The sequence below is a fragment of the Neoarius graeffei genome, chromosome 6 (assembly GCF_027579695.1).
Source record: "Neoarius graeffei isolate fNeoGra1 chromosome 6, fNeoGra1.pri, whole genome shotgun sequence".
Taxonomy (NCBI): Eukaryota; Metazoa; Chordata; class Actinopteri; order Siluriformes; family Ariidae; genus Neoarius; species Neoarius graeffei.
In genome coordinates, this window is record NC_083574.1 from 3,305,831 (window position 1) to 3,331,455 (window position 25,625).

General features: G+C 43.1%; 2 protein-coding genes across 4 annotated transcripts in view; one reads left to right on the plus strand and one right to left on the minus strand.

Annotated features, from left to right (window-relative positions):
• iqcg (IQ motif containing G) overlaps window positions 1-8,859 on the minus strand; it is a 41,869-nt gene extending 33,010 nt beyond the window's left edge. Inside the window, exon 1 of the mRNA XM_060923197.1 lies at window positions 8,802-8,859. Coding sequence (XP_060779180.1) covers window positions 8,802-8,843 — 42 coding nt within the window. The 5' untranslated portion in view covers window positions 8,844-8,859. The remainder of the gene's footprint in view (window positions 1-8,801) is intronic.
• hipk3b (homeodomain interacting protein kinase 3b) overlaps window positions 1-25,625 on the plus strand; it is an 83,420-nt gene that overhangs the window by 20,223 nt on the left and 37,572 nt on the right. For all 3 annotated transcript variants that reach the window (XM_060923189.1, XM_060923191.1, XM_060923190.1), the window contains exon 3: window positions 22,922-23,045. In XM_060923189.1, coding sequence (XP_060779172.1) covers window positions 22,922-23,045 — 124 coding nt within the window. The remainder of the gene's footprint in view (window positions 1-22,921; window positions 23,046-25,625) is intronic.

Below are 25,625 nucleotides of genomic sequence, written 5' to 3' on the forward strand. Positions count from 1 at the left end.
GTGCTGTAATGTCTGTCTTTTGAGTTGTTGAGCTGAGTGCAAAAGTTTGCACACCCATGACAAAATGATGGACAAATTTTAATTTGCATCCAAAGTATAGAATTTTTCTTTTCTTATTGTCTGATTTAATATAACTGGCATGTCTCTTGCTGCAATATTCTCCTATAAACTACAAATAAAATTATAGCGCACCATAGCTGCAAGCAGCGATTGGTGGGCCCAAGCATCAAGCACCCAGCAGTGTCTGTTTCACGAGCCGGTGTTGGAATGTGGACGCAATTTTGCCACGTCACACCATGTCCAGTGGAATTATGCCACACTTCCTGATTGAACTGGGTGACCTGTTAATTGATTCCGTTGCCATGGCAATGTTGTTGTTTTTAATATCAAAAATGTCCAAGTTGTAGCCAGGAATGTCTTGACATCATGCTAACCAAAGTTGGTTTTCAATCTGATGAACGCTTAAGTAGAATATAAAAGTATCAAGTATCTGCCAAGATGTTAAAAATAATCAAAATGGCTGACTTCCTGTTTTCTTGATTTTCAAGCATGCAGAAATGTCGAGAGAGAGAGCAATCGTGACAGATTTCTACCTTTAGAGGTGCGAGTACTAATTATGTATTATAAAACTTTGCATTTAAAGAGTTAAAAAAAAAAAGCAGGCAAATTTTAGGCAAATGAATACACTCTGACAAAAACAAGTCGTGGCAGCAGAGCATGTTTCTTGAGTTAAGAAAAATGAACCTGAAATCCATGTTACATAATCAAGCCTGACCCAGTTCATCTCAATGAGCGCGTCAGCTTCAGCGCTGTGAGAATGTTTACATGGAGCGCCGAGTTCCAGAGCACATGTCCTTACTGGGCGATCTCTTGTCTTCACAACACAGGAACTTCGGTTGAATTAGTGTAGATGCCAGGGGTCAGCGATGTGTTTTTGAAATATTTCTAAAGACAGCTTGATGATCCAGTGAATGTATTAGGATGTATAATTTTGCTTCTACAGGCTGTGAGATTTTTGTCCAGCATTAAGGAATTTCAGCAGACATCCACCCATGAGCCAACCCCTCGCCAGCAGCACAAAGCATCGAATCACGCAGATACAAATCGAGAGCGTGACTTAATGTTCATGATGTTCAAACATCAGAATGGGAAAAACTGTGATTCTCAATTTTTGTGTAGTATTTTTTTTTTTTCTTTCACTGTGGTTTGAGCCGGATGGACTGGTTTGAGTATTTCAGAAACTGCTGATCTCCTGGGGTTTTCACACACAGCAGTCTCTAGAGTTTACACAGGATGGTGCCGGAAACATTGAGTCGAGTGAGCGACAGTTCTGTGGGTGGAAACAAATACCATGATTGAGCAGTTCGAGCTGCCAGGAAGGATATAGTAACTCCTATAATCACGCTTTACCACTATGGTGAGCAGAAAAGCATCTCAGCAGACAGAAGAGCACATTGGGTTCCACTCCTACAGCCAAGAACAGGGATCTTGGACTCAACAAGAAGTTCCTATTAAAGTGGCCGGTGAGCGTATATCGCAAAGTTTTCCTGACATTTTCCATAATATTTCCATTTTGTTTCACTTCATGGCTTTGGAAGATATTTAGATCTTCACTTTGATGAATGAATGGCTTCTTGCCACTGAGCTTTTAAACCTCTGAGGAAAGCCTCGCTTCTAACCTCCAGCCGAAAACCTTGGCATGCAACACGCTGGTGATGGCTGGGCTCCGCCTGCTGTTGCTGCTTCTCCAGTGAGAGTAAATGCCCAAACATACAGATGGGAAGGGGAGGGGGCACGGGCTGGAGAGAGCCGAGCTGCCTAAAATTAGCTGACGGGAGGCTTGCCAGCGCGGTTTGACTTCTATAGATGGTGAAGTGCTCTGGCAGTTGGAGTGAAATGAGTCAGGCTGGGGAGATTGCCCGAGCTCATGGTCAAGGTCACAAACTTAAATAGTCAGCTGTTTTTCATTGCTTTTAGAAGGTGGAACAGAGTCTGCGCCAAAGGTGTTGGGCGAGGCGAGGGTGGTCTGGATTACATTTTGTCACAACCTAATACCATTTCTTTGAGTTAAAGGGGTCGTGCGCCGAATCTTTCACATAAAGTGCGTCTGACGTTTTATGACTTACAAGATTACGATGTTCATTTTCGCTAATGGAAAAAGTCAAGTAGACCCCAATTGAGCTCTCTTACGCAATAAACACATTGACGCTGACATCAGCTTCTGCAGAAACGGTGGGGAAAATTTGACCAGAAGCTCTACATCCGACTACGCAGCTATGGATTATTATAGAAGAATAAATGTTTGTTTTTTTTTTCCTCTCTGGTAAAAATGCCAGATGACTCAATCAGCATTCGAATATAAAATGATGCATAGTCAGTAGATTGTGGTAGGGGTGTTTTTAACTCTTCGATATTAACTAACATCCTCTAGAAGCCCCACCCCTTCACTCATGTCATGATGATGTTATAGTGACGAGATCAGACTCCATTTTCTCAGTCCAAAGATGCATTGATGCCAGTGTTGTAGTTGAGTCACTCAACCTCGAGTCCAGTCTCTAGTGTTCAAATCCAAGTCGTGAAAAAAATTCCGAGTCGAGTCCGAGAACAAAACTCCAACCGCACCTTTGATGGCGGCTGTTTTCAGCTCCATTAACGTTGGTTTGTTCATGAATAGGGCTGGGTATCAGTCAGTTTCCTAGATCGATTCGATATCGAATCGATTCAATCTGCTCTTAAATAATGAAAATATCTCCATACACGTCTTTATTTTGTAAATTTGACAGTTCACACGTAACTGAGCTCTGCTTGGCATATCTTGCAAACTACCTTGGTTTTATCAAGCTCTTCGTCCTTTGTCGTTTTAAAGTTGAAATGATTCCACACGTCAGATTTCATTCGAGACGGCTTGCCGAGCAGTGTTTTCCCTGCCTCAGCCATGGCTCTGGCCTCAGCCATTTTGTGTGCGTGCTTGAACGTCATGACGTACGACTGCACAGCTGCATCATCACACACGAGACGGCTGAGGGAGGAAAATCACACAACACACGAGATTGTGTTGTGGGGAAAAAAACCAACCTCGATCTCATGCCCTGTGAATCGATAGTGCGAAATTTAAATGAAATCCATCCAAAATCGATTAAATCAATTTTTTTTTTTTTTTACCCAGCCCTATTCATGAACAGGTGATTGTGCTTCTCTTTATCAATGAGTGTGAAGTATTCTGTCAGAAATGGTCGGGAGATGGATGTAAGCGCAGAAGGTGTGTTCATTAATACAAGTGAAGACAAATCCAGAACGGCAGGCAAAATCATAAAACGGGCAATAGGTCAAACGGGGCACAAACAGGCTATCGTAGACTCGGCAGAATCAAAGACAAGAAACAGGAAATCAGGCATCAGGAACCCAAACAAGGAAATAAGGCTCAGTAATGTATCAGCAATGCAACTCAATACTTCGCAAAGTAAGCGTGTTTTCACAGTTTTTATACTGGCACGCTGATTGCACCTTAATCCCGTGCAGGTGCGAGTCATTTACAGCGTGCGCTGTCCAATGCACGTGTCAAGGCGCACAGGTGTAACACACTTGCACGAAATTAGTACACAATTAATGCAGCTATAAATATCTTATGCCAAATTATTTCTCATTATCTGTAGCCGCTTTATCCTGTTCTGCAGGGTCGCAGGCTAGCTGGAGCCTATCCCAGCTGACTACAGGTGAAAGGCGGGGTTCACCCTGGACAAGTCGCCAGGTCATCACAGGGCTGACACATAGACACAGACAACCATTCACACTCACATTCACACCTACGGTCAATTTAGAGTCACCAGTTAACCTAACCTGCATGTCTTTGGACTGTGGGGGAAACCGGAGCACCCGGAGGAAACCCACGTGGACACGGGGAGAACATGCAAACTCCACACAGAAAGGCCCTCGCCGGCCACGGGGCTCGAACCCGGACCTTCTTGCTGTGAGGCGACAGCGCTAACCACTACAGCACCGTGCCGCCCGCCAAATTATTTGCACGTTATAAAAAAGAAAACAACCAAAAAATTGGAGTCCTCGTCTCCAGTTTGAGTACGAGCCCTTAAAATTATGGCACGAGTCAGACTCGAGTACTACAGGCCTGGTTGATGCTGCGTCTTTGTTCGTTAACGTGAAATGAAAGACCGTGTGTTTGACTTTACTAACATTAAATGCGTATATAGTTAACACGAGTTAGTGGTTTGTTTATTATAGACCACAAATGGTCAAAAACTTCTCTTTTTCATATCGAAGGTGATGCAAAAGTTTAAATGGGCAGCTGCAATAAAGTGTCCGATCTAACACTTCATTAAAACGCAAATAATTTTGATATTAATGATGATTAGAAACCGTAGTAGTCGTAATTGAAGTGTGTGTATGTGTGTAATTAAAAACCTATACATCAGGGTTTTATAGTAACCACCAGGCTCTTGGGAAGGGGGCGGAGCTTCCACTTGACGTTTTAGTTAAACTAGACACGGAAGACGTTACTCACTTGCTTACTTTCTTTATAATCTCTGTCGACGATGTTTTTTCCTAGAATAGGAAGAAGGAAAGTGAGCCTGTAAATATTCTCGTCAGTTGTGCTGCTTTATTTATTTGCGTCATCCTTCATGAAAACCTGCTTAAACCTGCTCTATCTGGCAACCAAGTCAACGCATGTTCTGAATCATATCATGATTAGGTCACTAACATTTCACAGATTAATTTTCTGAATTTCCGAAATGAGTAACGATGCTGGGGAGAGTTCTCTGAGATCATCGAGAGGGTGAGGGGTTTTGTTGTTGAGAAGAAAGGGAAGGATGAAAGCAGCGCGGGTTCTTGCTCTCCGTCTGAGAACGCCGTGGGACATTTTTGAGGAGCTGATGTCACGGTGTTGTTCTGTGGTTGGCGGAAGGATGAGGCGTCTGTGCAGAGGAGAACGCGCTCCTCTCCTCTCCTCGTCTCTTCGCAGCTTCCTGGCTTTTCAAAGAAAAATAGAAGTGGTCGTTCCTCTCATGAGGTTTCAACATCCTTTTTGTTTCTTTTGGTTTTGCTTGATTTTCGCTCTTTTTTTTTGTTTGTTTGTTTCAACTTGTACAAAAATATTCAAGTACCAATTACGCTTTTCAGAAAATCTTGAACCCTTAAGAGTCGTCCCTTTGTGTTGGATGTTCTTTGGAGAACTCTACAACAGTGTTTCCTGATCAGAAAGAGTTCCAGGTGCTGGTGGTTGGTGAAAGTTGAGCTCACAAACTGCTTTTGCTTCATTATGTTAACAAATGTTTTGTTTATTCATTCATACACTTGTAAGTAAATAAATAAATATCTGATGGTCCCACAAATATTAGCCTGGGCCCGCCCATCCTAAGCGTGACGCAACACGAGGGCCTGTTGCGAGCTTAGTCTGGCCAGGCAAGCTATCTACAGCTCTTCCAAGCTCCCGAAAAATCGGGAACCAATCAACTTTGAGCATCTCCAACGGCCCTGGGTAGAGGCGTGTTCAAGGCACTGACGTAGTAGAACTGCGACCGGAAGCCATAGATTGTTTACAGAATCTATGCCGGAAGCGCTTCATTCACGCTTCCGCATCTATTACGCATAGATGCTGTATTGAAAGAATTCAACGGGAAGTTCTCATTGAAAACGGAGCAAAGAGCAGCCCTGGAGGTATTTATTGAAAGGAAGGACGCTTTCGCCTTGCTCCCGACCGGCTTCGGTAAGAGTTTAATCTACCAGTTAGCCCCGTCGCGTCGCATACGTCAGAGGAAAGAGTGATGTGATTGGTTTAAGCTTCGTCACAGCCTTTTCTGGCTTCGACCAGTAGCAAACTGAGGCATTTCAGGGAGGCGGGTCAACCACGGGCTCTGGGAAACGGTTGGGCTTGATATCTTGTCCAGACCAATAGCTCGTAGAGCTTTGTCGCGTTAGTCAGACTAACAAAAATAGCTTGTACATCTACACTGTTTTAAAAACTCGGAACCCTTAAAGGTACCTCGGTTGTACCTCTCAGGATCCTTTAAATATTTGATGACCCGTCCAACAAAGCGTTTTCTAATGAGGAGGAAGTCCAAACGAAGGTTAAGACCTCACTCACACTGATAATACACACAAAAAGAGGGTTCTTTCAGGGTTCATTCAGGGTTCATTGAATAATTTTAGGGTTCTTAGCTTCAAAAAGGGTTCTGCTTGGGTTTCGCCATTTTCTCAAAAGGAAGGTTTGTTAGAGGAGTCTAAATGGAACCTTTCCATGGAGAACCTTAAAGGTTCTCATAAGTGTTGTAACTTTTTTTTTTTTTTTTTTTTTTTTTTTTGTGGAAGGAGATTGGCTGACCATAATATAAACACACTCCCTGGCCACTGTAATAGGAACTTGTTCTTGATTCTAAGATCCCTGTTCTGGGCTGCAGGAGTGGAACCCAATGTGGTGTTCTGCTGTTGCTGAGATGCTTTTCTGCTCACCACAGTTGTAAAGAGTGACTTATGAGTTACTATATCCTTCCTGTCAGTTCAAACTGCTCAATCTGTCCATTTTCCTCCGACACTCTCATCAAGGCGTTTGTTTCTCACTCAGGCCCTGTCCACACGGCAACGGATTCAGGTGAATCTGATAAAATTGTTTATCGTTTCGGCCTGGCGTCCACACGGCACCGGCGTTTTGGGTGCCCCAAAACGAAATCTTTTGAGAACAGGTTCCAGAGTGAAAAAATCTGGCAACGGAGCCGTTGCGAAGTCGTCTGGATGAGTAGAATGGATTTGTTTATGATGACGTCACAACCACATGGGCTTCACGCCGGGTAGAAGTGTAACGAACTTGATGCGATTTGTCAACAAATCCCATAACTTGGTTCATGAAACGCGCTTACAAAATATTTTCACTGTGAATATTTATTGTGTAAATGGTGCAAAGTGAGAGAGAGAGAGAGAGAGAGAGAGAGAGAATAGCCCTTAGGGCAGAGTCAATCCCGCCAGCAAATATAGGGGAAAAAAAAAGGAGTGATCTCACCTCTTCAGATGTTGGTTTAAGTCCGACAATACATTCCTCAAAAAGGGCGTAGAACAGGGGTGTCAAACCTGATCCATAAAGGGCCGTGTGGCTGCAGGTTTTCATTCCAGCCATGCAGCAGCACCCTAATTTGGCTTATTCAATCAACTGACACACCCACCCTTTAATCAAGGGTGGGTGTGGCTGCAAGTATTTGACTGTGTGAAGACAGTTCAGTTGATTGAATGAGCCAAGTCAGGTGTGCTGCTGCATGGCTGGAATGAAAACCCGCAGCCACACGGCCCTTTATGGATCAGGTTTGACACCCCTGGCGTAGAAGAACAAAGTAATCCATCAACGTGTAGCATTCAGTTTATTCCGGACCATTAAAGAATTCTGGAGGATATCAGAATGTTGGCGTACCGGCTTCCATCTACCCCCGTTTATTCCTCTTTCCACGTCTCCATTCAAAAAACGAGCACATGATTTAAAGGCACTACCGGTATATCCATAGGATAGGGAGTGAGAAAGTGTGTGCATGTGACCGTGACAGGGATAGTCACTGTGCGCATGCGCAGTTATGCGCATGCGTCTACTTCTTCTATTGTTCTGGTGTCTCCGATGGGACCGTCTTGCAGCGCACGTAGAGGTGCGGCATGTGTATTGCATCGCTTTCAGCAAGCGTTGTGTTGCCATATGAACCTGATATTTTACTGATCCGTTGCCCATGTGGACGCAATATTTTAAAAAAAAATCTCGCTGTCGTGTGGATGTAGCCTCACTCACTCAGTGTTTTTTGCACCATTCTGTGTAAACTCTAGACAGCCATTTTTGAAATGCTCAAACCAGCCGACCATCTGGCTCAAACCAACACCCATGCCACACTTTGAGATCGCAGTTTTTCCCATTCTGATGTTTGAACATTAACTGAAGCGCTTGATTTGGATCTGCAGGTGGATGGGTGTTCCTAACACAGTGGCCGAGGAGTCGTTTAAATGTAATGATGTGTGTTTTTGTTTTAAACTTGGAGCTCAACTTTTTCAGTTACCTTTTGGTGGCGTTTCCATTACAGAGCTCCTCGTGCGAGTCAGCAGTGTTGCATGTTTCATTTCCTCCCAATTCTTGGAAAATGACTCTTACTTTTTCATGAATGACAAAAAAAAAAACCCAGAGCTAAAGTCACATTGGGTGAGTTTCAATTCAATAAACTGTCAGTTTGTTCATTGAATTCTGTTTAAAAAGCAGAGTTTTTGGGATGAGTTGATGGAGGAAATGTGGACTGATGGGTAATATCTGGGATTTATCATACACGCCTCTCCTGAACCGGGTCTGGCTGATTATCTGACAAAATATCAGATCACGGTTATTGATTTCTATGATGCACGACATGTTTCAGGATGCACCGTATAGGTTTCCTTACAAACCGATCGCAAATACAGAGGCACTGCTCGATGATTGATTGTAGACATTAAACAAATCTTTATTTTTTTATTTGAATGAGAGGGAGTGCAGTGTCTGCATTAAATCAGCTGCTTCAAGACAGTTTGTTAAATAATTTTTAAAAATCGTAATTTATCGTGAAAGCTGTTATATCGCCCAGCCCTAGTGGATACATGTACATTTCTAGAATGTAGAAATTGACATGTTTAACACGTGTAATAAAAATAATAATGATTCAAAACAGTATGTTGAAGTTGAATTGATAAATATTGGCAAATATTTTTCTGATACAGATGTGACGGCGATGTTACTCAGCACTCTTTATTAACTGCAGCTTCGAAGCTGCACTACATGTTAAAACATCATCAGTTCTTACTTCCATGTCATGATTATAATCCCGAGGAACGGTTCCTTTCATCAGCCAGGAAGGGAGCGTGACCTGTAGTTCCTCTGCTTCGACGTTTCTGATGTTGATTTGCAGCAGAACAGATGTGAGAGGTGGGAGATGAACCTCTTCTCTTCCTGCTGTTATTACATTTTTTTTTTTCCCCACAAGTCAGAGAGAATTTCTTCACCACTCAAGTCTCGGAGCACTTCCTATGGCGGTGCTGTCCCTAACAATTTCTGGAGAAGTGTGTGTGTGTGTGTGTGTGTGTGTGTATTTTGGAAGTATTTCTCATGCTCTTCCAGTCTCTTTTGCAGGAGATGGAGCTTTATTGTACAGTATTGTGTCTGATATTGAGATGAATTCGTCAGGCAGTGGGGCTGTAAACCTCAGACTTCCAGATGGTGATACAATTTAGAGTCTTAAAGCGAGACGGCCTTTCAATTTCATAAACTCGGTGAAATTTAGTTCCGTCTGAAATGTGGTGATTGTGATATCTGTTTATTTCTGTAATATCTCACAAAATATCAGGCCGTTCTGTGGCTGGGAAGTTATTTAATTTGAGGGGATTAAAGCAAATAATGTGCATGAAATCGCTCGCTTGGCGCAGTCAAGCCGACAGAGGAAGTCCATGTGCGCATGCGCAGGTTTATCTTCTTCTTTTGGGTTTTACAGCAGCTGGCATCCACAGTGTCGCATTACTGCCATCTACAGGTTTACCTTTGAGCGTGCACTGACAGTTCCATCATTCTGTCGCTAAACGAACAGCTGATCACACCGAGGTGCTCGCTGAGCGCCAATATTTATTAGTTTGGTCCTGCGTTTCCTTTCCTTCATATATAACATAACGTCTTTTCTTCTCGCTTTCTTTCCGTTACTGTAGTCGCTCTTTCACGTTTCATTCGCACACTCGCATCCTCCATTTTTCTCTCCTGTTTCAAATTTGTATCCCACAATGCCTTGCGTGAACGGGGAAAGCCCACTACGTGATGTGATGCATGATGTAGTATCTTGTATTGGGTCATGGTGAAGCAGGAAAAAATAGCGGAGAATTCAGGGCCACGTGGAGATAAATTCATTAATTTTTCCATTTAAAAAAAAAAAATTGGAAGTCTGTGATTCGAATTCAGTAGCTTTCGGTCACTAAGCAAAAATAACTGGGTGTCGGGGAAAATTCTTTTTATGACCTACACTTGAAACCTGAACGCCGGTCTACCTTTAAGGTTTAGCTAAATTAATTTAAGTTCCGTATACGGAGCTTTACGCAATTAAATCTTAGAATTTGGACATCAGGATGTCCCCGTTTTTGTGTTTTTAAATAGATTGAATGGTTCACGTTATTGTTCTAATTGACTTTAAAGTTCAGTTGTTTTAATTGATTTGATTCAGCTCCTCATTTGTTCGAGTATCCTCTGATTGATATGTGATCAGAATCTGGAGTAGGCCTCCTGTTAATTCACTGATGATGATGGAGAGACGGACTGTTGTAAAGGTATAGGAGTTAAATGCAAATCGTTTTGCAAGCCAGTTTGAAACTTATTTTATTTTTTTTTATAAACACGCTGGTTGTCTAACTTTTCAATAAATCGGTTTTTGATTGTTGCCTTGATTCGTTTCAGCCAATTAAATCTGTGCAGCAATCAAAACTGGTCGATCGTTACACACCTAATATTTAAAAAAAAAAAATTTTGGAATGACTTTTTATTCTGATCTGCTTCCACATTGGAGTGGATGTGTCCATTCATATCAATCTGTAGTTCTTAGAACTCAGAAAAACCAGATCTCTGACATGGAAAAGTGCACTGCTACATCCATCCATCCATCCATCCATATTATCCATCCATCCATCCATCCATCCATCCATCCATCCATCCATCCCTATTAGCCATCCATCCATCCCTATTAGCCATCCATCCATCCCTATTAGCCATCCATCCATCCATCCATCCATCCATCCATCCCTATTAGCCATCCATCCATCCCTATTAGCCATCCATCCATCCATCCATCCATCCATCCCTATTAGCCATCCATCCATCCCTATTAGCCATCTATCCATCCATCCATCCCTATTAGCCATCCATCCATCCATCCATCCATCCATCCATCCATCCCTATTAGCCATCCATCCATCCCTATTAGCCATCCATCCATCCATCCCTATTAGCCATCCATCCATCCCTATTAGCCATCACGGCGGAAGCTGGAGCCAAACTCAGCTGACTTCAGGTGAGAAGCCGCGTTCACCCTGGCCAGGTTGCTGATCTGTTGCAGATAGAACATTCATTCACTCACTTTCACATTCACATCTGCTGGTAAGTTAGAGTAGCTGGTTGGTCTAATCCGCATGTCTTTGGACTATCTGAGGCAACCAGAGCACCTGGAGGAAACCTATGCAGGCATGCAATTGGCTACGAGATTTGAACCCAGAGCCTTCTTGCTGTCAGGTGACTGTGATGACCACTGCACCACTGTGACGCCAAGGTTGCATTCATTCAACTTGGAGTTCCAACATCCATCTTGAAGAGTTCTCTGATGTCGTGATGTTATGGCGGCACACGCTCTGCCCTAAACCTAATTCCATCAGCAATGGTTTACACTTGATTTTCTCTTGACGTGAAACTTTAACATGTGAGAAGAATAAGAGTTGTAAATTTAAACGCAAAGGTCGTTTTTATGAGCAAAGAAGAGCGGGTTAACATGGTGCAAGTTATACGTCATTTCTCTTCACTAATCCTGCAGATGTAGATCATCTTCTGTGTTTATCAAATTCAGAGTCTAGGCGTAGATATGATCTTGCTCTGGACATCCATGTTTGTTTTTTCTGAGCTAGAGCACTGGAATGTTCTCAGATCCAAACTCTGGGAATGTCAGCTTGGAACTTGTGTGAATTCCGAGTCCGGCGTATTGCAGCATTGCTCTTTTACTTAAATATTGCAGGACGAAGTTCTGCAGATCTCCTCAGCCTTCGTGAGTTAAAGCCAGCGTAGAGAAACAAAATGCTGAGCGTAGCACTGGCACACGACGGAGACTAAAAGGAGCACAGGCAAGTTGCCCAGGATGTCAGAAGTGCCCTTTATCCCGGGACACTAATCTGATCTACGATGTACAATCCTTCTGTACTCCAGAGCATATGGAGAAAAATGGATTTACTGAACCAGGCTTAAAAACTTGATTACCAAACTTAACAGACCTCAGAAATGAGGTTTATATTGGTGCATTTGTTTGATCACTTCCGTCTGAAAGCTTTTCAAGAGATCGTAATCTCAGTGCTGGTTTATTGCAGTTTCTTTCATTTTTGCTCTTATGTTTCAGAAGGGAGAAAAAAAGAAATTACAAGAAGTTATTTCCTCTGACTCGGCTGCGGGAGTTAATTTTTGCTGCTTTGCACGCAGGAGATCTACAGATTAAACAACAACGTTAGTCACGTCTAAGCTTCAATAAAACTTTACGGAAATGAAGATTTAACGGAGTTCAGGTTTTTCAATAAACACTGAATTCTACTCGGAGTGTATTTGACGCAAAAGCCCTGTTCAGATGGGATTAGTTTATCAGCAGGATGTCACATGATCATGTTTCCTTCACGGCATGGCGTCCAATCAGTTAAAGAGATGCCCGAGTACAGAACAGACGCTGGCTCTTAGTTCAGTTTGGGGTGAAACTAAATTTCCAGCAACAAATTTTAAAATACAATAAAATAATCCACGTATATGAGAAGCATCTTTTTTGGGTTTCGTGGTGTGGGAAGTGTTGGTCTTTTTTTTTTTTTTCTAAAGATACAACCCCGATTCCAAAAAAGTTGGGATAAAGTACAAATTGTAAATAAAAACGGAATGCAATAATTTACAAATCTCACAAACTGATATTGTATTCACAATAGAACATAGACAACATATCACATGTCGAAAGTGAGACATTTTGAAATTTCATGCCAAATATTGGCTCATTTGAAATTTCATGACAGCAACACATCTCAAAAAAGTTGGGACAGGGGCAATAAGAGGCTGGAAAAGTTAAAGGTACAAAAAAGGAACAGCTGGAGGACCAAATTGCAACTCATTAGGTCAATTGGCAATAGGTCATTAACATGACTGGGTATAAAAAGAGCATCTTGGAGTGGCAGCGGCTCTCAGAAGTAAAGATGGGAAGAGGATCACCAATCCCCCTAATTCTGCGCCGACAAATAGTGGAGCAATATCAGAAAGGAGTTCGACAGTGTAAAATTGCAAAGAGTTTGAACATATCATCATCTACAGTGCATAATATCATCAAAAGATTCAGAGAATCTGGAAGAATCTCTGTGCGTAAGGGTCAAGGCCGGAAAACCATACTGGGTGCCCGTGATCTTCGGGCCCTTAGACGGCACTGCATCACATACAGGCATGCTTCTGTATTGGAAATCACAAAATGGGCTCAGGAATATTTCCAGAGTACATTATCTGTGAACACAATTCACCGTGCCATCCGCCGCTGCCAGCTAAAACTCTACAGTTCAAAGAAGAAGCCGTATCTAAACATGATCCAGAAGCGCAGACGTCTTCTCTGGGCCAAGGCTCATTTAAAATGGACTGTGGCAAAGTGGAAAACTGTTCTGTGGTCAGACGAATCAAAATTTGAAGTTCTTTATGGAAATCAGGGACGCCGTGTCATTCGGACTAAAGAGGAGAAGGACGACCCAAGTTGTTATCGGCGCTCAGTTCAGAAGCCTGCATCTCTGATGGTATGGGGTTGCATTAGTGCGTGTGGCATGGGCAGCTTACACATCTGGAAAGACACCATCAATGCTGAAAGGTATATCCAGGTTCTAGAGCAACATATGCTCCCATCCAGACGACGTCTCTTTCAGGGAAGACCTTGCATTTTCCAACATGACAATGCCAAACCACATACTGCATCAATTACAGCATCATGGCTGCGTAGAAGAAGGGTCCGGGTACTGAACTGGCCAGCCTGCAGTCCAGATCTTTCACCCATAGAAAACATTTGGCGCATCATAAAACGGAAGATACGACAAAAAAGACCTAAGACAGCTGAGCAACTAGAATCCTACATTAGACAAGAATGGGTTAACATTCCTATCCCTAAACTTGAGCAACTTGTCTCCTCAGTCCCCAGACGTTTACAGACTGTTGTAAAGAGAAAAGGGGATGTCTCACAGTGGGAAACATGGCCTTGTCCCAACTTTTTTGAGATGTGTTGTTGTCATGAAATTTAAAATCACCTATTTTTTCTCTTTAAATGATACATTTTCTCAGTTTAAACATTTGATATGTCATCTATGTTCTATTCTGAATAAAATATGGAATTTTGAAACTTCCACATCATTGCATTCCATTTTTATTTACAATTTGTACTCTTGTCCCAACTTTTTTGGAATTGGGGTTGTATATTAAACTGACAGAGTAGCTCATGTAAAACAGGGCGTTACATTTTTCATGTATTTTACGTTTTCGTCCCGTCTCGATGGGGCTGAAGTGTGTTTTTTAAATCCTGCAGCTGTATCTAAAGACTTAATGGTGACGTACTCTCTGACTGAAGCTGTATTCAGAGAGGATTAAATTTCCACAGGGTCCTGGGGTAAGTTCCTGTTGTGCAGGTGTTTCTGTGATGACCTCGGTTCCGTGTGGATCGACCACGCCAGTGTTTTTCCTTGTTTGAGAAAATGACAGGTATAAGGCGTTACTTTACATTCACACGTGCACAATATCAGCTTTACTTTTTCTATAAATAATAATTCGTATCACTAACCATTCATGAAATATATCTAATGGCTCGTGGGTGCATGGGGGGAGGGGTCAATTTTGTTTACCTCGCTGTTTACTTGGTCACGGTGTATGATTGGACGTTTACCTCCACATTTTATATGGTCATGGTGTTTCATTGGACGTTTACCTTGCAGTTTATTTGGTCACGGTGGATGAGCGGGCGTTTACCTCTCGGTTTGTTTGCTTGGTCACTGTGGATGAGCGGGTGTTTACCTCACGGTTTGTTTATTTGGTCACTGTGGATGAGTGGGGGTTTACCTCACGGTTTGTTTATTTGGTCACTGTGGATGAGCGAGGGTTTACCTCACGGTTTGTTTATTTGGTCACGGTGGATGAGCGGGTGTTTACCTCACGGTTTGTTTGCTTGGTCACTGTGGATGAGCGGGTGTTTACCTCACGGTTTGTTTATTTGGTCACTGTGGATGAGCGGGGGTTTACCTCTCGGTTTGTTTGCTTGGTCACTGTGGATGAGCGGGTGTTTACCTCACGGTTTGTTTATTTGGTCACTGTGGATGAGCGGGGGTTTACCTCGCAGTTTGTTTATTTGGTCACTGTGGATGAGTGGGTGTTTACCTCATGGTTTGTTTATTTGGTCACGGTGGATGAGCGGGTGTTTACATCATGGTTTGTTTGCTTGCTTGGTCACTGTGGATGAACGGGGGTTTACATCATGGTTTGTTTGCTTGCTTGGTCACTGTGGATGAACGGGGGTTTACCTCGCAGTTTGTTTATTTGGTCACTGTGGATGAGCGGGTGTTTACCTCACGGTTTGTTTGCTTGCTTGGTCACTGTGGATGAACGGGGGTTTACCTCGCAGTTTGTTTATTTGGTCACGGTGGATGAGCGGGCATTTACCTCGCAGTTTGTTTGCTTGGTCACTGTGGATGAGCGGGCATTCATCTTACAATGACAGAGTAATATATTGTCCGTGTGTGAGTTTGTGTTTTTTCTTCAGTGTAGATCGGAACCTCAGGCTTCCTTACAGTATGACTTTGATTAATAAGTCAATGATTTGACGATGCTGTTGAATCTGTCATGATGCGATACTGTTTCACAGCCATCGATCAACATGTGACCAGTTTTATTCAGGCTTACTTTTGGTTCATGATTGATGAAGAGAAGAACTATTTTAAAAGGGTCAGAGTTACGGGAAAATCACCCTGCTGGCCTGTTCAATTATTTACACATCCGTTATTTTCTTTACTTGCCAGTTCATCCTTTTTCTTTATTTATTTTTTGTAATGAATGGTTTTTGCTTCGATTTTGATTTCTTTTAAATCGATGTGTAAAGACTCTCCAGGAAGTGCCTGTTTCTCCCTCATCTTGCACCGAAACCCAAATTAGCTAAAATTAAAAAAAAACATGAAACGGATGTGTCTGAGAAGCGACGCTGAGACGCTCAGGGGATTTTGGGTACGTTGTTGAGTCTCTATAACAGGTACAGCATACATACATGTCTGTATGTGGTCATGTGACCTAGTAATGATCAATCTTGTTCAGCCACGCCCTGTAGAACAAGCGCTTGTAGTAACGGGCAATAAAGAATATTGGATTAAAATGAGATGTGTGTGTGGAACACGTTTACATCATGAAGACACGCCCAGGTCTGTTTAAAAATAAATAAATAAATTGTTGCTTTCTGGGTGTTTTTTAAAAAAAAAAGTTTGATCAATACAGTTAGAGCAGGCTATTACTGCAAATGCAAAATGTAATTACTAAAATAAATGAGATGCACTTAAGCGTTATACACCATCGGATGACATCAGACGGATATATTTATACTGCAATATCTCCAGCTTCACTTTCTAATTAGAAAAGCATTGGCTTAGATTTTGGGAAACTATAGACCTCTGCAGTCCTGTGACCCGCCAGCTGCTTTTACCACACTGATGAGAAAATATCTTCAGTACACAAATACACGTGGCTCCATGGGGTAAGCGGTGACTCCAATGGGTCGGCTGAAACAGTCACGTTTTTATAGGGATCGTATTTTAAAAGACTACAAGTGTGTTTTCCAGGTCTAAAAAACCAATTTAACACAAATTAAGAAGTGTGAACGGTGAAGCTGAAACCCTGGAGAACAGAGAGCCGTTATGATTCCTGGACCATAATTAATACAGTCCTGACTCTCCTGAAGATGATCACGATGGCCCCGCTGTGCTCTCGGAGAGAGAAGTCACTCCAGCCCATCAACGATCTGCACTATTTATATCTCCGGCTCACGTGGTGAAGGAAACGTCGGCCGAATGTCGGATCCTGGGTTTGTTACCATGTGGAACATGTCTTTAAGGCGATCCGCCTCAGGAATGTGGACTGTTTGGATCGAGAGACGGGACAGAACATTCCAGTGTGTATACAGCTGTGACACTTGCCTGCGTTCACATCGGAGATGTTTGCTGCTGGCGCCGTGCTCGCGCTTGCTTTCAGTGAAGATGTGACAAAACCTGAAATATTTGTGTAATATTTCAGATAAGACTGTCTAACGCGAATGCTCTGGATTCCAAGAATCATTTCATACCCCATTAATGTCTCGGATGAACGTTTTTTAAATGCTGAGCTCGGTCTTGTTGTTGTTCCTGTTCTCATCTCATCACAGCTTGTTCTCCGCTCAATCACCGCACTCCTGGAGAACCTTGACGCCGTTGGATCACATCGTGGTGTGTAATTACTCTTGGCTCGTGATGATGTTTTTATGGAGAAATCAAACATTTCCAGCATGATGGTTGATGTTGGAGCTGGAGGAAGCTGGGGAGAGCTGCACACCTGCCAACGTTCATGCTCTCTGACCACACCCCCTCCCTTCTGCAACGGAAGGATTTGAAGTTACTTGAGATGCTAATGAAATCGGCCGATTTCCTTAACAGATTGTGTCAAGCATAACGTTCTACATATCGGAATTGATGATGATCTTCGAACAGTGGAAATCAGTAAATGGTGTATTCGATATTTCAACGATAGGACCAAATCTGATATGATGTATGATTTCCGTATCGCAGCCTTGGATTTTGTGATCCAGTTTTGTTCAGGCATCCTGTTAATTCATGATCGATTACGACGTAGAAAGGATTGTTCAATTATTTATACACAAATTCATCTTTTTTTTTGGGGGGGGGAGGGTTAATGATCGCACGTACGATTTTTGCATCAATTCATTATGGCTATTGTCTTTTAAACTGATGCGTAGGTGTAGAGACTCAAGGAAGCTCTCGCACAAAAACCAAAATATTTTAAAAGTAAAGAATATCCATGAGCTTAAAGGGACGTGTCTGGGAAGTGACACTTCTGGGGATTTTAAGTATGTTCTTGAACTCATGGCCTACAGACGTGTTCATATATGGTCCTGATCGAAACACTGATGTGAGCATGGTGTGTGTTCAGGACGGTCAACCTCAACTCGCTATCCATTAACGTCAGTGTCCACCAGCCGGCGGGTGTGTCGTTGCATGATGGGCTTTCATGCTCGTTTTCCATGCTGTTCGGTCCCTTGTGTCATTTGCAGTGAGGCTGGTCACCTTTAGGTCGTTTGTGACCACACCACACCATGTTTTGCGTGGCCTACCCCTTCTTTTCCGCCCATCAACCTGGATGTTCCTTATGATGTTAATACAGCTCTCAGCCCTTTCTACATGTCCAAACCATCGCAGCCGCTTACATCTGATAGCAGTCACGAGGTCAACCATCTCGAGCCTTGCGCGCAAGTCACTCACGCTGGTAACATCATCGGGTTCGACACCACGCATCCACCTTAGCGTCACCCACTCGTTTCTCTCCAGCCTTGCCATGCCGAGCTTCCTAGTGGCCCAGCATTCACTGGCGTACAGCATGGCACCCTTAACACAGCTTCCATACACCCTACCCCGTGTTTGAAATGACAAGCTCTTGCAAGACAGTATAGGCAGCAGCTCCCTGAATTTGCCCCAGGCGGCTCTCGTCCTCGTGAATTTCCTAGATAGCAAAAGGAATCCACCACATCCGTAAACTCGCAAACAAATCATTATATGAATAAATTAATGGGGCGGGGCTTAGTTTGGTCTCTTATTAACTAACACACCTGGAATCCCCGCCCATTTTCCCTTTCCGTCAGCATTCGTAAACTTTTTGGCTCTCCATTCAAGTCTCGATTTTCCTTCTTGAAAGATTCGCTAACAGTGCCTTTGCTTTCTACGGAAGCTGAGAGAGGCCCTTCATATAATCTTTTTTTTATTCACCTTGTTATCCCGAGATAACGACATAATTAATTCAGGATCTCGAGAAAACAACACAACTAATTCGAGATCTCGAGAAAACAAAACCGTTATTTCATGATAGCTGGATCACTGTATCTCCGTCGGTAGAGACGAAGCCAGGCCAGTCTTCTGCGGAGGTGCCGCGGACTAATTTTGAAATTATCCCTTATTAAAAGACTTAATGCAATCTCTCCCTGTGTCAACCCCTGATCAAAATATTGCCTTATTAGCTGATCGATTTATTCCAGACATTCTAATGACCAAAGTTGCGTCTATACAGAATGAGAAATAGCCCCGAAGTCAGCATATCACAAGTCTCTTGGCGCACCTGAATGAACCATTTCTCAGCTGTTTACTCGAGATCATGAAATAATTGTTTTGTTTTCTCGAGATCTTGAAATAACGGTTTTGTTTTCTCAAGATCTTGAATTAGTTGTTGTTTTCTCGAGATCCTGAATTAATTATGTCGTTATCTCGGGATAACAAGGTGAATAAAAAAAAAAAGGATTATATGAAGGGCCTCTCTCGGCTTCCGTAACTTTCTGTCGTTGGAAATGCAGAATGTTTTGAGTTCATGAATGTGAAATAAAATCCAGTGGTGATGATTGATTGATGGATATTTAACTTGGGCTAATGTTACATGCGTGTATATATTTTAAATAATATCAACTGGCGTTGAGTGGTCTGTCAGATGTATTCCATTCAGCTCGCATACGAGTCGAAGCCACATTGCTTTCAGGTGTTTAATGTGTCTTTCTCTTTCAAAATTCTCTCAAAATCTTTGTTTACAAATTGTCGCTCGCTGGCGCGGAAGTTTTACTTCTCTGACGTCATGTTGTCTTGACAACCACGCAATATCGTAACCCATATTCAACGCTCATTCTGCATTGGGTAGAGTGACGTAATACACGTAGGATAAGTGATATGCTAATAATATTATTGCATGCTATCAAACCAAATGAATGAAACCCGCTAGAAGGGAATAGAACACGTGTTTTTATTCCATCGAAAAAGTGTCCTGCATGGATAATAATAATTTTAATATATTAAACATCAGTTACTGTTTATTTGGGATGCCATTGAAAATCAAAAGGATGATTTTTTTTTTTTTTTACAATGAAATAACAGCTTAAACATTTCCAACCGTGAAGTGTGTGTGTGTGTAATACTTTTCCAATAATTTTTAATTGAAGTGATCATTCTGAAACGAGTTTAAACAATGCCTTGTGCTCGTCAGTGCAGATGCGTTGAAAACAGTTTGAGTACAGCTTTATCGAAAACAGATTGCGTAGATTTTTTTAATTATCCTGTTTGCTGTGTCTTTACCAGCTTGGCATTCTTCTTCTTCTTCTTCTTCTTCTTCAGGGATTGTCAGGTCTGTAGCCATGAAGGAAAGCTAACGAAAATGTGCTTGGAGGCAGAGTCATGGCATACAGGGTTTCATCTTTTGTGTACGCGCTGTAGGAGGCTCGCAGGCAGCCACGCTTACAGCAGTAACGAGACACCAGCGTAACCCGAGTAACACGAAGCTGTCAGTTCAGGTTGCACTAACGAGCCCTGAGTGGAGCTGCATCACTCTCAACCTCACGTGGTGTCACTGCATCACCCCCATAATCAGGCGAACCTAAAACTCCTGGGGGGGCAAAACCTCGCCAAAATGGTAACTGACCCGAGCTACTGCATTAACTCTCTCTCTCTCTCTCTCTCTCTCTCATAATATAAAAACAAGCAAATAGATATAAAAGAAAAATGTCCATGTGCTTAGCGCTTATAATGAACACCGAAACGGGTTCTGATCCTGAAAACTCCACCTGAATGCTGATTCTGATTCTACAGAAGCACTGACGTTTCAGGAAAACTCTTCAGTGGGCGGGGCTACACGAGCTGAAACTCAGCATCATTGGTAGCCTGGCAAGCCAGACTAAATGTGAATATTTAGTCTGGCCTCGATCCGTAGACGTTTCCGAAGAGTGTAGGAGGAACAACCCGCTGTCTTTCAAACTGTCTCTGTGCGTATAGGCCAACGCTCTGACCAATCAGCGCAACTGTGACGTAGTCAGAGCGACAGAAAGCAGTGGGGGAGGCCTTGAAATAAATAATTTTTCAAAATGCGTATTAATTAATAAACAGGTTCTAGATATTAAGAAGTTTGGAGATAATGACCACAAGTTTGGAGTCTGTACCACATACACTCATTTTTTTTTTTTTTTCCAAGTGTTTTTCAAGGGTTTGCTTAAACTGTTTTTGAGAGTTTTTATTTAGTGGTGTTTGGTGAAATAATTTCCCTTAAATTTAAAATAACGGGAAAATAAGAAACAATCAAAAAGTAATGTTTCAAAGCTGTTTATTAATTCTTCGTACTGCACAAACTAGCCCCATCCTTTTGGCTACGAGCGGAGCCAGCTGGTAGATCAGACTTTTGCCATAGCCGGTCGGCAAAACAGCGAAAACATCCTTCTTGAAAAGGAATGAGCGGAGAGCCTCTTCCTGCTCATGTTTCAACCAAAACTCCAAGTCTAATTCTTCTAAAACTGATTCCAAAGCGGAGTCAAACGCGCGCTGTTCACTAGCCGTAGCCATCTTTCCTGTTGCGCTTTCTCCTTGTCATCACTCCTGCAAAAGCCCGCCCAAAGAATCCAAACAAAAACCTTGCGTTGTGATTGGCGGGCACGATTTGATGCCCGGGGTGTTTTTGTTTATATGGTGCGAGGCTAGACCCGCTCGCTAGGCAAAAATATTTTTGTCCGCTAGGCGGGTGGGTCTAGTTTACTAGGCTACATCATTGGCCCAATCACACCTAATATGCAAATTTTAAATAATGATGATGACTGGAAACTCGTCCTCCAACACCCTGTGAGCTCATTTTACTGTTGGAACGTTTTAACTTTTTGACTCGACCGAGTTTATTCAGAAGTGTGTTTATAGTTCAGTACTAAGTATTTAGACTTTTTTTTTTTGTAAGTTCATATGTGATCATCGTGCACTTCCTGTTCCTTGAATTCTTTGTACAAATTTGGACGTACTGTACGCGTATGAGATGTTTCATCAGGTGAGACGTATCGTCTCCTCCCATCACATGACCTGAGGCATCGTTTGCACCCAGGCGTAGAAGTAGACTCCGCCTCTCCACTATCAATGGCCCTCAATCTCGCCGTATCCCACTCAGAGCTTCGATTCTCGACAATTTTTGTGTAATGATACCGTACTGTTTCAAATGTCAAATTTAGAGATGACTGGAGAAATTGTAGCCATAGGAACACCTGGACATCCACCTGCTGTTTGATACAGTTCTCTAATCAGCCAATGCACGATGCATCAAATCACGCAGATCCAAATCAAGGGCTGCAGTTAATTTTCACGATGTTCAAACATCAGAACGGGAAAAATTATGATCTCGCAGTGACTGGCTTTCTCTCACTGTGGTATGGGTGTTGGTTTGAGCCAGATGAGTATGAGGTTTGAGTGTTTCAGAAGCTGCTGATCTCCTACTGGGGTTTTCACACACAATCAACAGTCTGTAGAGATTACACAGAATGGTGCGGAAAGCAAAAAACATGTCAGTGAGTGACAGTTCTGTGGGTGGAAACAAACGCATTGTTGATAAGAGAGGGTCAGAGATCAGAAAATGGCCAGATTGAGCAGTTTGAGATCTTTTGCCAGGAAGGATATAGTAACTCGTATAATCACTCTTTACAACCGTGGTGAGCAGAAAAGCATCTCAGCAACAGCAGAACAACACACCGGGTTCCACTCCTGCAGCCGAGAACACATTCCTATTAAAGTGGCCGGTGAGTGTAGAGTGAAAATGCACTCATGGTCATTTTGAGTAAAGGAAGCTTTTTGCTTCTTTCTCTGCCTGATGATGATGATGATGGGATTTTCTCGTTTGCGGTGTTGGCACTGCTGCTCCAGGTTCCAGCCAAGCTGCACATCACAGCAGCGCTCATCAGGCTGGATTTAGATGTTCGGAGCGAGGATGTTAAACCGCTAAGCCCTGTATTTCTCCCCAGCACATTTATTTATTTTATTTGTATTGTTGTTTTTTTTTTTTTTTAAAGAATATCGTTAATTTCCGATAGATTGGAGCCACTAATTCTGCTCTGATGTGTTTCTGTCTCAGGGCTCCGGAGATCATCCTGGGCCTGCCGTTTTGTGAAGCCATAGACATGTGGTCGTTGGGCTGTGTGATCGCGGAGCTGTTCCTGGGCTGGCCTTTATACCCCGGGGCTCTGGAGTACGACCAGGTAATATACGTAAAAAATATCTGAGGAATAAGAATAATAAAGTCCCCACACTCATCATCCGTTCCTCTTCAAACATGTTATAATTTCTATAGAAAGCTCATTCATAGGGACTTGTACAGCACATCATAAACAGGGGTGGGTTTCCCAAGATCATCTTAACGCTAAGAGCATCTTAACTAGGAGAGAGAGTGTCCATTGTGCTGCTCACGCTACCATTTAACGATGATCCTTGTGCTACGATGCTTCTGGGAAACTCGTACCCCTTTTCCACCAGGGCTGGTTCGGGGCCGGTGCTGGTTCACAACTCGTTCAACTTGCGAGCCAGCTGAGAACCAGTTTGCTTTTCCATAGCTCGCGGTGCTAAGGGGAGCCACGTCATTACGTCGCTGTATACGTCAGTTACGTCGCTACGTTTGCATAAACCTTGGCGCAAATATTGAAGCAAAAACAACACGGAAGAAGCAGCAACAACGACAATAATAATAATAATGGCTGACCGCTTAAAAATGTCGATCTTTCGCGGTCTTGTTATTGTTGTTGGTCTTCACAACTCCGCCCCCCCCCCCGCTGACGTAAGCGGTTCTTTCCTCTGGCCCAGCAGAGAGTTGGTGCTAGCCTGGAACCGGTTTTTCTGGCCCAGAACCAGTTCTTTGTCAGTGGAAACAGAAAACCCGGTTCCAAACTAAGCACTGGCCCCGAACCAGCCCTGGAACTGCTTTGGTGGAAAAGGGGCATCAGGCTGGATCAGTAAACGTGTAATTATTGATGTGATGTTTTCCGTAAGGAGATGTTTATGCGCGGAGTCTCCACGTTGTGTCGACGCTTTGTAACGGTCTTTAGGTTTTCCAGAATCTTCAAGACCTAGCCTGCAAAAATTTTGGGGTCTTTTTAACTTTAGACCGTTTAGTCGCCATTTTGTTCCTTTGTCAGTTTTTCCTTTTATGGAGTTTTGTGGGCGTCGCTACTGTAAATGCAAATCAGTTCTGCCGTGCTTTGTGAGTTTCCAGCCGATTGTGTTGCTCAATATAGACCTGAAGAAAATCCGGACTGTTTTTTTAATCTGGCTCAGTTTGGCCTCATGACGTCACTTCCAGACAGATTTACTGAAGTATGAACAAACAAGGAAATGTCGGAATGTTTGTCAGGGTTTCTTTTCAGGTAAATATCGGCTCAACAAGCTGAAATGCGCTAAACGTTTATTCTTGTGTATTAAAAAAAGTCAGGATGATGATAACCCCATCCCTGTGGGTGTGAATCGAAAGCGCTGGTCTCGGAGTCCTCACACATCCCCGTGCGCGTTCTCTGCACGACGTCATCTGCTCTTCAGCGAGCTGTGGCATGTTCTGTCCGCACAAACAGTCCGGAGAGGAATGCGTCCTGCCTTTTCTCTCCGACGCTGGACTGTGTTTGGGACAGCGTGTGTATCCTGTGCTTAGTCTCCTCAAGTGCCACGCCTCCTGTCTCCGGCACTGTTTGGAGACTCTTCGGTCTTCAGGGCACTGTGTGTATGTGTGTGGGGGATGGGTGACAGCAACAGGCCCAGATTAGAACTCTGTTTCTGGGGAAGGCTCACGGGAAGAGAAGCTGCGAGTATTTAAAACTGTGATGGATCTCCCTCAGCGCTGCGGTGCGGTTTCGAGCTCGGCAGACGCTGGCGCTCTGTATTTATCCGGCCCCATTATACTCTAAAGCCCTTCGTAAGCCCAGTGCACAAACACGGAGGTATTTTTACAACCAGGCATCAGATTCACGCCCCACCCTCCTGCTGTGCTGGAGATTACAGTTTGTGTTTTGTTCTCAAAATCCTGAAGGGACGCTCAAGAGGTCAGCGGTTAGGACTGAGTTGGACATTTTATTTGACAGTTGAACTATTGACGCTTTCTCACACGTCGTCAAATCCGGTAACGGATACATCAGTGTTTGTGTTGCCGCTTTGAACGTTGTTTAGGTCCCGAAATGCACGAGTGAGAACGAATCCAAACAGTCTGTTCACACTAGATTCTGTATTCAGGTGAGAAGTAAATGCTCGCTGTAAGTTTTTGTTTCACGCTTGTTGCTAATGAACACGACGCCAAAATACTCTGTAGGGGTGTTCACACGGCAACTTTTACTCCGGGGCTGCCCCGGTAGAGCGTTCACACGGTGCAAAGTTATACCGGTGTAGCCCCTGAAAGCTGCTTAAACCGGTGCAAATCTAACCCTGCTCGGGAGGTGGTTTAAGAAATTTACTCCGGAGTAAATGCTAGTTTGTGGGGCAGCACCGATATAAAATGGGCCGTCTGAACGCTACAGGGGTAGACTCGCTACGCGTGAGGAGAGTTGATTACATACGGGCATTGCATAATTTGCATCCTGGTATTTTGCGCTTCCAAAATGGCGAATATCAACAACAACAGAACTGCATGTCTTCCAGTGTTGCCAGGTTGGGCAGTTTTAAGTGCATTTTGGCGGATTTGAACATATTTTGGGCTGGAAAATGTCAGCAGTATCTGGCAACCAGGGTCTTCAAAGTTTGGGAGAATAGCAGGGTACAAATAATTTACAGCAGGGTGCAAAATGGTAAAAAAAAATATATATATA